The sequence below is a fragment of the Pholcus phalangioides genome, unplaced genomic scaffold, assembly GCF_987345545.1.
Source record: "Pholcus phalangioides strain wild (caught in Gottingen) unplaced genomic scaffold, Ppha-v1.0 ptg000017l_1, whole genome shotgun sequence".
Classification (NCBI taxonomy): domain Eukaryota; kingdom Metazoa; phylum Arthropoda; class Arachnida; order Araneae; family Pholcidae; genus Pholcus; species Pholcus phalangioides.
In genome coordinates this window covers 37,037,735-37,053,854 of record NW_028301610.1, presented here as the reverse complement: position 1 = coordinate 37,053,854, position 16,120 = coordinate 37,037,735, and the positions used below count along the sequence as shown (strand labels likewise).

At 35.8% G+C, this 16,120-nt stretch overlaps 1 protein-coding gene across 2 annotated transcripts in view; it reads left to right on the top strand.

Annotated features, from left to right (window-relative positions):
- LOC149072974 (insulin-like peptide 5) overlaps positions 1-12,462 on the top strand; it is a 35,911-nt gene extending 23,449 nt beyond the window's left edge. The window contains exon 3 of one of the 2 annotated variants that reach the window (XM_089246498.1): positions 11,586-12,462. In XM_089246498.1, coding sequence (XP_089102624.1) covers positions 11,586-11,830 — 245 coding nt within the window. In that variant the 3' untranslated portion in view covers positions 11,831-12,462. The remainder of the gene's footprint in view (positions 1-11,585) is intronic. The other variant, XM_089246496.1, reaches the window with a different exon arrangement.
- Positions 12,463-16,120: the final 3,658 nt, after the last annotated feature.

Genomic DNA, 16,120 nt, shown 5'->3' with positions numbered 1-16,120 from the left:
TCCAGTGGAAACCATGGAACAAGAAGACCAACAGATTATAAGTACACACTGTACCGAAATTACTAGGATTTTTTTTCGGAAAAATAAATAAATCAAGCACCTGTCATTGTATATGATTGTTCTACGGACCATGATATGATGGTCTCTGGTTTTATTGAATTGAGATTTAATCTTGGTTGGTCCCTTCTCCCCCAAAAGTCCATTTCCTGATCGATCTGTTATTCGTCATCCCCTGTATGGACTCGATAAGATTTCACCACCCATCAACGTCACACTATTCACACTCAATTGCTTTGCAACAAAAACAACTTGCAAGATTTGCATCCATCTCTCTCACACCCGTGCTTTTTCTATTATACCCAGGGTTAATCTTGCGAACACGAAACAGCTGATGACGTAACTCTGGTGAGTCGAATCATCAGAATCAGTCATTTATCACCATCATTAATATAGTGTATTGCAATATACATATATATGTGTGTATAAATTCTGTGGTTAAATTTTAAAATTCAATTAAAATATGAGAAATAATTTACCCTTTAAAGGGTCTTTTTTTTTTTCTAGTGATGGTATATTAAAATATTTTTTTGGGATTGGAATTGATTTAAGAAAATAAATTCATTTAGATTATTAGATAAAATTAATTTTAAAAAAATTATTAATAATTAATTTTAAAAAAATTATTAATAATTAATTTTAAAAAATTATTAATAATTAATTTTAAAAAAATTATTAATAATTAATTTTAAAAAAATTATTAATAATTAATTTAAAAAAAATTAGTTAAATAATTAATTTATTTATTTATTTTATTTTTTTAAGTTATTTGGGTAATTTTTTTCTGAAGTTATGAAAAGGCAGTAACTCTAAATGAGAAATGGTGAAATATAGCTTATATAACATACCATGGGCATTTAAAAATTGATGAATTTGGTAGGAAATATACTTCCCACGGCCTTAATAACGATTAATGAACAAATTGATAGTTGCAGCCCGAAAAAAAATTGTTACTGGGGAAAACACAGAAATATATATTCTTAACATGTCTATACGGCCTTTTCAACCAAAAACATGTCAATCGGTGAAATTTATGCTTCTGTCGGTTATACCAAAAAAAATTTACCCCATAATAATTGAATGAAAATTTCTCTGAGATGTCGGAGATTTAAATTCTTGAATTTTTTCCCTTTTTACGTGAGTCTCAAAAAGTTTCGGGACTTTCTCAGGCAAAAATCAAGAATTCTATTGTTATGGGGGTGAATTTCTTTCGGTATTATTTATAGAGAGGGACAAATTTTACTAGTTGGCATTTTTGCAAATCTGCTCTCTTTGCTGATTATTTTTCATATTTTACTAGTATTTTCAAATGATCCGCATATTTTATATTTCCGGATATTTTTGTAAACACCCTATTCACTGAATGAATCACGAGTATAATCTCCGAATTCTTAATTACAATCTATTTACCTGGTATTCAAATTGCATTCGTGTAATGCAATATTTCTGTATGACGTACCAGAGATTCTCTCAGCTGAGTAACTTCCAATTATAAAAAGTTTCCAATATTCAAGTGCAATATTGACTGAGATATTCGAATTCAAAAAACGGAGGACAGTTGGGAAAGAACAGCTCTAAATGTGGAAAAACCAGCATTTTAGGATGTTTTTTTTTTTACCAAATTTCCTCCGTTTTCGAATTTGAATATCTCAGTGAATATTGCACTTGGAAACGTGGATTTTTTTTTTGTTGCCATCAGGAGAGACAGGGAAACAACTTAACTGGGTTTTGGGGCACATGGGACTGTATAAAAAGTGTTTTTTTTTTATTTTAATAACTATACAGCTCCTTGAAATATGAATTACATATGAGTATTACACGTTATTTGAAAACTTTTTCTAATTGGAAGTATGCTAGGATCAACGGTTCGCCAGTGAAATGCCACACCCCCCTATTTGCTATGTACCCTGTATATACTGCATCAAGTTTCAGTGGAATACATGGAATACATCCACTAGAACGGGCGCTATATAGATCTGGGTGGTTTCGGTATACTGACAATGCTCAGACCTATGCAGCGCCCGTCAGTATACTGACACTACTCAGACCTATGAAACGCCCGTTCTGATCGAGGTATTCCATCGAAACTTGGTATATACGCTATATGGACCATGGAAAAAAGAAAAATTCAATAAAAAAAGCGCCACTTATTCACCTGGTGGTCAAAAATCGAACTATTTTCATTGCATAAATCTCTCTCCCGTGGTCTCATTAATTAATATATCCTGAAAATTTGGCTTTATTCGGATGAGTAGGTTTTGAGAAAACTACTCACAATGTACGGGAACTTTAATTATAATCATCCTGTATAAGAATATCTTAAAGGGGTGGCAAAATTAGTAGTGCCTAGGGCAGCGAAATCCCGAAGTCCGTCTCTGCTAAGAAGGGCCGATATTACAGCCCCGTATAAATAAGCCCCAAAATGAAAATCCATCTTAAAAAAATGACCAAATTCTGCGGAAATCGTGCAAACTGGAATAAATTTCAACATCGAACCTGTTACGAGTAAAAAGCTTCAACGAAGATCGTAAAAATGGTAGCTTGACGAAGAAGGTGTACTGGTAGAAACGGTAAAATAATAACAACGATTTTCACACAATCAGAAACTTTCAATCAAACTAATTATTTTATGAACTGGCATATTCAAAATAATTAGTAGTTACGGATTTCATCGTCTTATTTTCATACCGATTTTTACATGTTGCAATGAAGATTTTTCATTTCCTTGTGACTTCAATTGATTTTTATCGCATTGAAATGTTAATAAATTTTTACTTTACCCTTTTACAAGAAGGATTTTGACAATTTCGAATTTATTCCAGCCTACTATCGTGCAGAACTTGGTCATTTTTTCGGATGAAGTTCCATTCGGATGCGTATTTATAAGGGGCGGTTGTCTTGAGCCCCTCTTGGCAGACACGGAATTTAGGCTCTCGTCGTTCTAGGGATTTCTAATTTTGAAGCCCCGTATGTGAGATGCTCTTATGTTTCTTTCTTAATATTTTTTCACCGAAAAATCGTGCCCTTCCTCCTCCCCCAGCTATAAATTTTCAAAATGAAGCCATCTCTACACTGTTTGTTCTCTAAATAGGTTTTTGAGTATTGTTTCATACACTCACATAACATAAATGAGATGCCGTAAATATTTTAACCTTTTATATCCGCCATTGTGAAAAGTAAAAAAAGTAGAAATTATAATAAATTAATATAAAAGTATAAATGTAATGATAATAATAAGTACTTATCATGTAAATTACTTGGTAGGTCATTTTAGTTCTAATTAAAGACAGAAAAGAATGTTTTTGAAGCAATTAATTAGTTCAAAACAAATTATCTAACCTGTATTCTCCAAAGTACCGTCAGGATAATAAAGGGTTAAACTATATTTGTTAGACTTCATCGTAACAATTTGTAACTGCAATCGATTTAATTCAACAAGCTTATTGTGTTCATCAAGTTAATTGTCTTGCAGAATTACGAAAAGCCGTGGAGCAACCATGGCCCGCGACATCTAGGGCAGTGGTACTAGACTGAGATCTTTCACGGGCCCTTCTATAGTGAAATAATAGCATGAAAAAAAAAAAGATGATATTTGTCCCGAGCACCAGAGCTAGGGTCCTATCAGCCCCACCTGTGTGGGAACCATGGATGCAGGACCGTCTTAAGAGCACTATGGACTCTTGGCTAAGAGATTTTTCTGAGGCCCCACCAGGCAAATTTACAGATATCCTTCTCGAAAATTTCAACTATATCTCATTTTTGTGAGAGCCCTCTTCTCTTGAGGCCCGTGTGGGCCCATGCGTCAAGATGGCACTGTATGGATACAATATTTGAATCTTCGGAAACTTCGAAGTTGGAGTTTGAAAAAAAAATCTCATCTTGAAATTGTTAGTGATACTTAATTTTATTTTTTCTTTTAAACCAAAAAAATCAAGTGCACACAGACGTTGAACACAACAAAAACATTTTTAATTTTGGGTATAACGATTGAGGAAAAATTTGAAAGCGTACACACACACACCAGAGGGGGAAAATGGTTTGCTTTTTTCGATTTCGCTTTAGGGTTGTATCATTGTCATATAATTCCCCTCTCGAAAATTTTGGAAATTATTATCAAAAGGCAATTGGTGAAGTGGATAGACGAGAATATATATAATGTATTGTCGGATAATCAGTATGGGTTCAGGAAGGGGCAGTCATGTAACTAACCTCTTTTGCTTCTATGATCACGTGACGAAAGCTTTGGGTAAGAGCAAAAATGTAGATGTTGTTTACCTTGACTTCCAGAAGGCATTTGATCGGGTCCAACATGGTAAACTCTTGAGGCGTTTACACGACATTGGGATCCAGGGCAACTTGCTTAATTGGAAAGAATCGTGGTTAAGAGATATTTCACAATGAGTTATGGTAAACGGGGAATTCTCTGGTTGAACAGGCGTCACAAGTTGAGTTCCTCAAAGAAGTGCCCTTGGCCCCATACTTTCCACTTTTTATCGATAAACTCGATCAGGGTATCGATGGGATTGCTAGTAAATTCGCAGATGACGTGAAGCTAGTGGGGGTAATCGGGAATCAAAGCGATAGGGAGTTGCTCCAGACCAACTTAAGCAGGATTAAAGCATGGGAAAATGAATGGAACATGACGTTTCGCATTGACAAGTGCATGGTCGCTCATTTTGGTTCGAACAACCCACGTTTCTCTTACGAGTTGAATGGTGTCACTATCCTGGATACAACTAGGGTCACCGATTTCGGAATTTCCATTGACGAGCGGCTTAGGTTTTCTGAACATTGTTCAGCGGTGGTCAAAAAATTGAATAGAATGCTCGGTTTCATTTTCAAAAAGGTCTCTTCGTGTTCTCCTAAAGTCAATTTTCCGCTTTTCCGAGGCTTAGTTCGTCCTGGACTGGAGTATGCTTTAAGGTTTTGGAGATCATACCTACAGAGGGACATAGACTTGGCTGAAGGGGTGCAGAGAAGAGCTACGCGTGTCTTTATTTGCACACAGAGAGCTTGAGTTATGAAGAGAGACTTAGTTTTTTGAATGTATTTACATTGGATGAATGCAGGTATCGGGGAGATATGATCGAAGTGTTCAAAATTTTGTACAGTATGGATAGGATGGACCATGATTTATTAATTCGCTGTCAATCAACTGTCTTTACGAGGGGACACCAGTATCTCGTATGATAAGGGAGAATTCTAGGTTGTGGTGTCGCAGGGAATTTTTCTGTAATAGGGTTGTTAATAAATGGAATAGCTCACCCCGTAGGTAGTAAGTTACAACACAATTGACACGTTTAAAAAGAAATACGATAAACATGTTGGGGTAAATCGAGAAGCTATCCATATTTAGAATAAGACAACCATAATATAATATTTTATCATATATATATATATATTGCTTTTAATTGCATTTGTAATTGAAATGCTGTATTTTTGAAATATATGACATCCAAATTTGTTATGGGCATCTTTCTCTCAGCCACCTCGTTGGGCATTTTGTCTGTTGTGGTGTTGTATTTGCATTTGTATATAGTTTCAAAAACGCAAGTTGTACGTTTGGTGTACGTTCGGGGAATCTGGCAGGATTATGAAATGACGTAATCAGTTTTTTTTAAAGCGTTATAACACTAATTATGGGTCAAATCAAAAAAAAAACTGAAAACACTCTTCATATTAGTTTTTTCCCAAACTTTCCTTCGTTTTTCAAATTCGAATATGTCAGTGAATATTGCACTTAGAAACGTGGAATTTCTTTTTGTTGGCATGTGGAGGCCAACAACTTTCTAATTGGGTTTTTGAGCACAGGGTGTTCGTATAAAAAGTTGGCATTTTTATTTTAATAACTACACAACTCCTTGGAATATGAATGTGACATATCTGAGTAATACGCGTTATTTAGATACTTTCCTAATTAGAAGAGTACCTCTAGGATGAACGGTTTGCCCATAATGCCATGTTGCCTATGTACCCTGTATGTATAGTCCGTACTCATTTATAGCTCATCGAAGACTCCGCGAATTTTTATCATTGTATAACCGAGGTGTTGTTACAACCAAAGTTTTCAAGACCTTTAAATATGAAAAATATAATCAGATGCAATCAAGTAGTGTGCAATTAGTTGTTGTTTACTGTGATTAGGGTGACCTTATTTGATCAGGAACAATTGGGATCATCGCCAATTCTCTCTAAAAGTGTTGCCAATTGTCGGCGAAGTTGCCAATTATTCCTTACAAATAACTCTTGATAAAATAGATGCAGTGCTATAGCAAGTCTGAAGTGATTTGAAATGTATATCAGAGAGGAAATTTATATATATATATATATTTTGGGAGATTAATATTATATTATATTACTATAATATATAGTTTATAAATTATGCAAATTATCTTCATTCCGCATGTTTGTGAGGGTTATAAATTAAAGTAAGCTTCGTTGAAAAAAAAGACGGGCATTTTTATAAAACAAGTCAGGATGGGCGAAATTATTAAATGTTCCTTATACGTGTTATATTATCACCGTAAATATATGATAAATAATACGGAATATAACGACCAAAAATGTGTCGTTATATCCGAGGTCGTTACGTTTTCATTGCTGATATAAGCAAAGTTTATTAGCATTATTCTTTTTAGAAATCAGCCGGAACCGCCCATTATTGACTTTCAGGGGGTTGCCGTTACAACCGAGGTTGTTATAACCAAGTTCATCTTTAATTTTAGAAATTTCAACTTGTCATTATTTTTCCCTCACACTTGACACCGTTTATCACTAAACATCATGTCAAAATTTAGACTCAAAGATTAGGTGCATACGACCTTCATTACGACAGAAGTGTCAGTTTACTTTTTGAAGGGTCATTTTTTCAGCAAAAATATTTTTGGGATTGAGATTGGCTTAAGAAAATAAATTTATTTAGCTTATTAGGTGACATTAATTTAAAAAATTAATTAAATAATAAATTATTCAATTTTTTTTAATTATTTAGATAAATTAATTTTCGGTTGTTTCTGAAGTTGTTAATAGATGAGAGGTGGTAAAACAGCTTACCATGGACATTTTTAAAAATTGATGAATTTGGTGGGAAGTATTCTTCTTACGGTCTTAGAAAGGGCCCGCAATAAGTAATCCAGGGTCCGTAGCCAGAAATTTAGTTCTGAGGGCGACCAATTTCATTTGGGGGGGGGGGGACCAAAGTGATAGAACAATAGATTTGGCCATCTTTTTCTCTTTTTTCGGTCATTTTCTCAAATTTCGGGGGGGACTAGACCCTCCCCCCCCCCCCCCGCAAAGCCAAGTCCTCCACCCTCGCTACTGTATTGGGTTAATCTTAATTGCTTTTCATGCACAAAAATGATTCGAAGGTTTTGATCTGATGCGAAGATAAATCCAACAAAAAAATTACAACTGCCTTTGTGGGCACCACCTAGAGATAGAAGGTATCTGCAGTGTTTGCCATAAACGTCATTCAGACTACCCAGCAAATTTGCCACATTTTGAAACGCAGGATCCTATTTCGTTTCTTGTTATTTTGGCGTAAAATCTTCCTGATTGGCTCACGAATACTGGGTAGTGATTGGATGTGGGGTATATAAATCGCCAATTCTGAGCCCGATCATTTCTTTTCCGCACAACCATGATACTACTACTACTACACCGCACACCAACTCCTGTCATATATCGCCATACGGCAATTTCCAACCAGTGATACTAGCACGAGCAGGGCTTTTTTTTCCCCTGAATATTCTGAGGGAAAATGGACTACTTACTCACGTCACAAGCAGACTCTGCGGAGGCTTTCTATCTCTAGGAGGTTCCTATCAGACCTATGTTCTTTCACCTACCGGATGAGCTCGCTAGACCACTGCGCTGCAAAAGCAATGAATCCTCTCCCCTCAGTGCTTATGTGCGCTGAACGGGTCTTGGACAACCAGACGTAACTCGAGCCAAAGCTCACATTGCTACCAGATGGCGAATTATGAGCTGATGTCACTCCCCGCCTATTAAGGCCGAACACATAGTGGAACAAAAGGTACACGATGCAAGAATTGCGACTATAAAGAGAAAAAATTGCATGGGGTGGAGAAAGATATGGGCACATAAGCAAGGAGGAGGAAGATAGAGAAAATGACCGGAGGGGCTCTGAAATGTGAGGGTGTGGTGATGATGATGATGATCCCTCCGCAGAAGAGGGAAAGAAAAAATGAGAAAAGGAACAATCTCTCTCAGCAGATAGCGAAAATTATCAAATCGAGCGGAAAAGAAATAGGTTAGTGTGTTCAAGTAGCGCACCTCGTTGAGTGGCCTCTTTCTTTCCTTCGTCTCGCTTCTCGAGTATGTGCGGGTGAGGAACAAAACAATACAATTGATTTCGTCACTAGTCTCTATTATCCACTACCGTACTTCTTTCGTCGCACTATGTGCATGGCCTGATACAGTGGAACCTCGTTTATACGTCGTTCAGTTGCATGACTTTCACGTTCATACGACGTTTGGCTTTTGTCGCAATTGGTTGCTATGCATTTTAATGTTAAAATTTTTCATTTATTCAATGCAAAACCTTATTCGACGTTTTCACTTCAACTCGAACTCCGAATCTTTTGAAAAACGTCATTTATTTCCATCTAATGCACACAATTTTTGTATTCATTGAAAACGTGTTGCTGCCAGAGTTCTTACAAATTGTCGCCTTAAAAGCCATAAATTTTAGAGTGATTGCTGACGTTTACAATAATATCGGCTGATGGCTATTTAGAGTGAACACTCAAGTGATTTGTTTATTGCTTGTTTCTGAGAATACGCAGACGTGGCGAGCCCCAAAGAAACGAGTTTCAATTGTTTTGACCGCCATATATCCTTCCAGAATTTATTTTCTCCCAGTGTTTTCAGCGTTATCCCAGAGGGTAAGAAAGTCCACACACACATTGTAAGCATTTGGATGGTACAGGTCTGCGGATAAGAGACACACAGTATGTGTTCTTTTGATCATTTCTTGTAGAATTTTCTTTCGTTGTGGTGCTTTGCTTGCTTTCTGTGTTCAGTCAACCGTTCCTGATGTCGAGAAAACAAAAAGCACTTTCTCTAAAAAAACAATGGAAATATTTGGGAAGAATTCGACGGGGATTTTAAATTAATGACGAAAAAGTTGATTTTGCAAAACAGTTGAATATTCCTGTGTCAACTTTGAAAACGATTATAAAGCAGAGAAACAAAATCAGGACGACCAAGCTGCTGGTTGCAAATCATCTTACTTTCAAAAAAATGAGAGTCCAAGATGTGAAATTTTTCCATGTCGAGAAAATTTCGTTGCAATTTTTTTACCCAATGTCGTTGTCCCAAAAAGGTATAATGTTCTGCTAAATTTTATTTCTTTAATAAAAAGTGATTTGAAATGTGACGATTTATTTTTTCCCCCTCACTCAAGTACGATTGAAATGTTATCTTTTTGTAAGAGATTAGCTTGCCCGTCGCGCGTTGCTGCGATCTCAGAAGAAAGGAAATTCAAGCAAATGAAGGAAAGGAAGCAAAAATTCAAAAAAAAAAAAAAACTATGCCAGAGAAACCTTCGCGGGGGTGTACTTCAACAACTTCTCAAAGTTTCATGGGTGCGGGGGAGGGTTCTACAGCGCGTGCAGCGTGAAAACACTGATTGGTCAAAATACCTTAAAAAAACCTGAATTTCAGGTTTTCAACCAATCAGCGTTTTCGCGCTGCACACGACGCAGAAATTCCACTCCTAGGAAAACCCGGCTTAAGTCTCAGTTATTCGACTTACACATTTATACGACGTTTTGACTCGGCCTCTTGTACGTCGTATAAACGAGGTTCCACTGTACGAAGATTTTTTTTTCTTTTTCTGGATTTATCTTCGCATCAGCCAGCTGTCGAAACCTTCATATTAATAGCAAAGGCGCATTTATGGTTTTGCAGCCTGTGGGTTACACGAACTTTGCCGCTAGTGGGTTACATGAATTTTGCCGCCCTTCTCCTATTTTAGTTTAATTTTCCTGACTACTCTTTCCTTGAATTCACCACCCTTTACTATAACCCGCTTGACCTCCACTCCCCCATTCCTGCAACTACACGTGTGTCTCTGAAGTCACTCTTTTAGTCATTCACATGCTTGCACACTGTTTTGGTCACTCACGTGCATAGGCGCCGGAATCCGAGGGCTGAGGTCGTTTGAGCCCTCCCCCCTCCTCGTCCCTTATATACGGGATTCAAGCCACGGGTTCCAACACAAAATTTATTGGGGGAGGGCGTCATGTAGTAGATCCGAGACCACGCCCACTGAGTAAAAGGCAAGCGCGATTCCAACGGGATGAAAAACAGCCCTTACTATATAGACATGGTTGAAACCCGAAATTACAGAATTAGAGCAACTGAAAATCCAAATACCATACACTACGTCAGGGGCAGTACTGTCTACTACTACTCGTGCTTATCAGAAATGCGATCCGTATCCGCGCCGATTATGAAAATACAGCCGAACCTCGCTATAGTGAACCCGGGATATAGTGAACTCCTATAGGGATATATAGTCACTGCTCAAACACTTTTTTTTAGCAGACGGCATCAGCACACAAAACGTGCAGAAAATTGATGTGGCTTTGTTCACATATTTGCTTATTTTACTATTTCAAGTGAGTGGCAACGAGAGAATTTAAGTCTCTCGTTCATGGTGTTGTTTCAGTGCCACAGGTATTGTGAGTGTGTATTTTTATATTATTTTTATAATCTTTAAGCTAAGAAATTAAATCCAAGGAATAGTTGGTAAGTAAATATATATCTTTTAATATATATATATTAGCATTCAAAATGATATAATATTAGCATTCAAAATGATATAATATTAACTTCAAACATTTTTATTAGGATTTTTTTTAATATTTGTTTCCGATGTTTTTGTTGCAGTTGTATTGGTAATAACGAAGTTTCTCCAAAGCTTCTAAAAGTAACACCTAATTTAAACGAAAACAAAAAGATAATCAAAAATGATTGTAAAGTTCCGAAGATAATTGAAAGTATCTGTCTCGAGTGTTGACTTCCAATCAACCCAATAAAAGTTAACCAACGTACGTGATTGAACTGAAATGGATCCGAGAAGAACATTCTTAGTGGAAGTTTTCTCAGCCTCCTCGTTGGCTGAGTAAATTTTGCTGTTGGCATTTTGCCTGTTGTGGCCTTGTATTTGTATAAGTTGTTACCTTATAAATAGGCTGGCCATATTCGCTCGACTTTTATTGACGTGATGATCAAAATTAAACACGGGAAAAATTTCCACTTTTGGGTTCATCATTTTGAAATGCATGCCACCAAGAGTATGGGGTGTTATATTTATTACTGTATTTTTGTGTGACTTTCCTCCCGTAATAAATCACAAACTATCTATTCAGCAGGAAAATATTCACCGGACAAAAATTCTATTATCATAGAGGTTTTATTCACGAAAAATTTCAAAATCACACATTATATTTCAAACTGTATTTTGAAATCAGAAATTTAACCATCGCAATTTCTTGCAGGTGAATCGATTTGGCGTCATCCAGAAACTGGTAAATATAAGAGCTTCTTGATACAGAACAGTTTGGGACAGAAAATCAGTAACAACCAACACGGTTTGCTTTCTATTGCTGGGAAGCAGGAATACTTCGCCAGAAAGACAAGACAAGGTGTTGTTGATGAATGTTGCCGCAAGAGCTGTTCCTTCGATGAACTCAGGGCTTATTGCGCTTCTTCTACCTACTACGAAGACGAAGATGAGCAGTAGAAAGTTTCAAAACAAACAAAAAAAACTGACAAATCCAAAAAATATATAATATATATTATAAAGGAAGAAAAAATACAAATTCTTTTTAATATTCAATTTAAAATAGTTTTATCAGTTCTCATATTTTTCTCATCGCTGTTAAGTTGGAGGGTGGGAAATCATTTGAAATTTCGTGATTTCAATTATGGTGTACAATCGTGTAAAATGTGATGGTTTTATTATTGAAACACGCATGACACTTGGATTATTTTCAAGTCGGTGTTGCACTTCTAGCTGTTTCGATAGCCCCCCATGAAGTACCATTGAAAGATCGAAGAGCGTGAAATTGTTAAACAACATGTATATTAATACATATTTGGATATATTGATATTTATATACATATATTTATGCATCCTCGAAAAATGCTTACACGCCATTTGGTTTTTTTTTTACATTTTAGTTTTTGTAATATAATAGTTTTTTTTTTATTATTATTGTTTCGTACTTGATGGATATACTAATTGGCGGCAGAGTTGTCATCATTGCATGCATATTAATTAAATTGAACCTACGAGTATGTTTGTTGAATGTGATGCTTGGTCTATGTATTGATTATAAGGAAACATTAAATAATAAACTAGATCATATAGTGAGTTGGTTTTTTTTTTTTTTGTTTTTTTTATGAAAGAAATTTTGTCAAAATTAAATAGTAAGGGCGGGATTACACTATAAAAGTTTTACAAAAGTCCTTTTATGAAACATGAAAAATTCCCCCAATAAGCTTATCGGTTGCATTTGCTCGAATGTAACCTATGAGCTTTATTGGTTGGATTTTTTTAAATTTTATAAGAGGGATTTTATCAAACTTTTATAGTGTAATACCGGCCTAATTCCCTATGTCTATTCACAAGTGTTAGTTGCTTAACCCTTTCTCCGGCGTAGCAGAAATCACTAAAACCTCAGTAAAATGCTGTATCTTTTTTTTATGGCCTTTCTAATTTTCAGCAGGTGCATAGTAAGATGAGATAGGAAAATGTGTTCCCATTGAGAAATAAGCTTTACAAAATACCTAGATCTGCTTGCCATTGCTGAAATAAAACGCTTTTAAGGCGGCGAGATGTCTCGTCGATTCCGGTGAGAGGATTAAAGCACAATTTTTCATGCATTTACAAGGGTTCATTTTGCAGCCTCAGATTTCTTGACCAAATTTTTCAAGCAAACGGTGAATGAATCTTTTATTTGTTCCTCTACCGAATGTTTTATTGATGTTTTTTGCTCCAAAATTTCCTAATTCGAACTCATGAAGGTATAGCAAACCTTAATTGAAAGGTTTTATATATACAGTTGAATCCCGTTATAACGAACTCCAAGAGACCTGAGAAATCCCTTCGTTATAACGAAATTTTGTTATAAAGGAATTCTAGGTTTTTGCATTGTTCCTATGTAAATCTATCTAGAGGATTCAGAAAAGTTTTCGTTAAAACGAGATTTTCACTATAACGGTATTCGTTAAAACGGGATTCGACTGTATAACAGGACATTTTTTAAAATAAAAATATATCCCAGTATTTTCCCTTATTTTCAACGAAGCTTTCTTGAATTTATAGTATTTACTAACAACGGGGATGAGGATTATTTACATAGCTTAATTATGATAAGTCTGACTATAATTATGAATAGAGCCAGGATTATATGCAAATGCATATGCATTGCATATGTGCAACCAAGTTGTTGCTACCAAGTGTTCTATTTTTAAGGATACTTTCTAGAGATTTTTCAAAAGCGTTCAATTTTTTCAGAAATAGTGTCGAAATTTACTGGTATTGCGTTACTGAGCAGCTACAACAAACTAGAAATTAAAAATGCCTAAATAAAAATTTTTTTTTGCATATGTATAGTATGTACACTTTTTGTAAATTAATATGCACTAAGAAATAGAAAATATTCATTTAAAAAGTATATCTGTTTTTTTTTTGTTTTTTTTTTGCGTGGTGATTGTTTTAAACGCATATTTTCCCATTTTTGGTAATTTTTAACTTTTCCAGGATTCCTTTAGTGCAGTGATTCCCAACGTGGGCGTTAACGCCTCCTGGGAGGGGGGGGATGTTATGTTCCAGGGGGGCGGTAGAAGCTGTGTATAGCATAGGATTCTATGGGTTAAATTGAGTTTGGGGCGATGGGAGAAAAAAGGTTGGTAAACTACGCTTTAGTGTATATTTTGGGTTTTTAATGCGTATTTTTGCATTTTAAGTGCATATTTGCATATTTTTAGAGCATATTTTGGCATTTTTAAGTGCATATTTTGGCATTTTTAAGTGCATATTTTGGCATTTTTAAGTGCATATTTTGGCATTTTTAAGTGCATATTTTGGCATTTTTAAGTGCATATTTTGGCATTTTTAAGTGCATATTTTGGCATTTTTAAGTGCATATTTTGGCATTTTTAAGTGCATATTTTGGCATTTTTAAGTGCATATTTGCATATTTTTAGAGCATATTTCGCCACTTTTTAGTACATATAATCCGGGTGCTAATTATGAATATTCATTTCGTTTTTTTTTTTTTTGTTTTTTTTCCCCGTGAAATATCTTTTTATTCACTGCGATTTAAGATATCCCGATATGGAAGCTGAGTCTGTAAACATGAAAATTGGTCAGTAGTTCTATTTTATAACATAGAAGCTCACTAAGAAGGGGTTTTCTCAAAATTCAACTCCTAAGGGGGGTCATAAATGGGGTTCAAAGGTTATATGGAGACATCATCGCCGAGCCAAAACCCCTAAAGCTGTAAATATGAAATTTGGTCAGTAGTTTTATTTTATAATGCAGAGAACACTCACAAAGAGAAGTAATTTATCAAAGCTAAACACCTAAAGGGGGTCATGGGGGAAATGTGCAGATTGCGAAATCCACGCGAGTGAAGCCGCGGGTAACATATATATATATAAATATATATATATATTTATTTATTTATTTATTTATTTATTTATTTATTCCCACACATTCAATGTCCCAAAAGTGTTTTGTGTTTTGAAATATGCGACATCTTCATCGCTTGTTTCAGTGCAACGAGTGTACCGAAGAAAATATGGAGCACAATCGTCGTCCCAGAGTCTCTAAGGCCGGGATTACACTATAAAAGTTTTGTAAAAGCTCTTTGATAAAACACGAGAAATTCAACCAATAAGATCACCGTTTGCATTTTCTCGAACGTAACCGATGCGCTTATTGGTTGAATTTTTTCAGTTTTATAACAGATCTTTTATCAAAATTTTACAGTGTAATCCCGGCCTAAGGCAGTGGTTTCCAACCGGGGGTGCGAGACGGGGAAAAAAATTACAAAATGATGACCGATTATTCAGGAAAATGAAGATAAAAAAATTTAATTTTTCAATTTCTAAAAAAATATGAATCATACCAATCTTTTGATGATCAATTTTTGACTTTTGATAGCAGAAATGTGTCATAGAAATGTTGAGTTGTAAAAGTTTTTTTGGATTAGCGATCATATTTGTTTTCCATTTCGGTTGAGAAGAAAATACCTTTATACTTATTTAAACTATTTCGTGGTTTGTTTACATTGGTACCTCGTGTTATTAGCACGTTATGCTTAGATTTGATACTGTCGTGTACTCACGACTCAGGGAAAAACGTCAAAAAATTCACTCAAGTGTCAAAGAAACATTAATTTATAGTTCAGATTGTCATCAACCTTTTTCCCATTCACTAGCACTGCCTTTACCCATCATCAAAAGAAGAGCACCCTTACGGTGATCAATTTTGTCGCACCACGGTCATTTTCTGCACTCGAGGGCTAATTTTTTTTAGACCGGCCGATTAGTTGCCGATTCCGAACGGCAGGCTTGTTTTTTATACTCATCGAGACGTCGTTGCGCTAACCCCTCGATGGGGACTCCCTGTGGTAGCAATTTTTTCTGCGGTCATGCGGCCGTTTTTGTTGTACCTCTGTGTCAGGAAAGTTTTCTGACAAGGACGAACCGGGTATCGAACTCGCAACACCTCTAAACATCTTACGCAGGGCCGTCTTAAGAGTATCATGGGTCCCGGGCAGCCCTACCAAACAACTTCTCGAAAATTTCAACCAGATCTCATTTTTGTGAGGCCCTTCTTCGCTTAAGGCCCCCGGGCCGTGCCCGGGTGGGCCCATGCCTTAAGCCGTAAGGCCCTTACGGTTAAGTTTGTTATGTTAAGTATGTAAGGTATGTTAAGTTTAACATACTAATGCATGAAATGACGTGGATTTCGATCCTTGAATACAATTCCTCTATGGTGTTTAATTGGAACATTGAT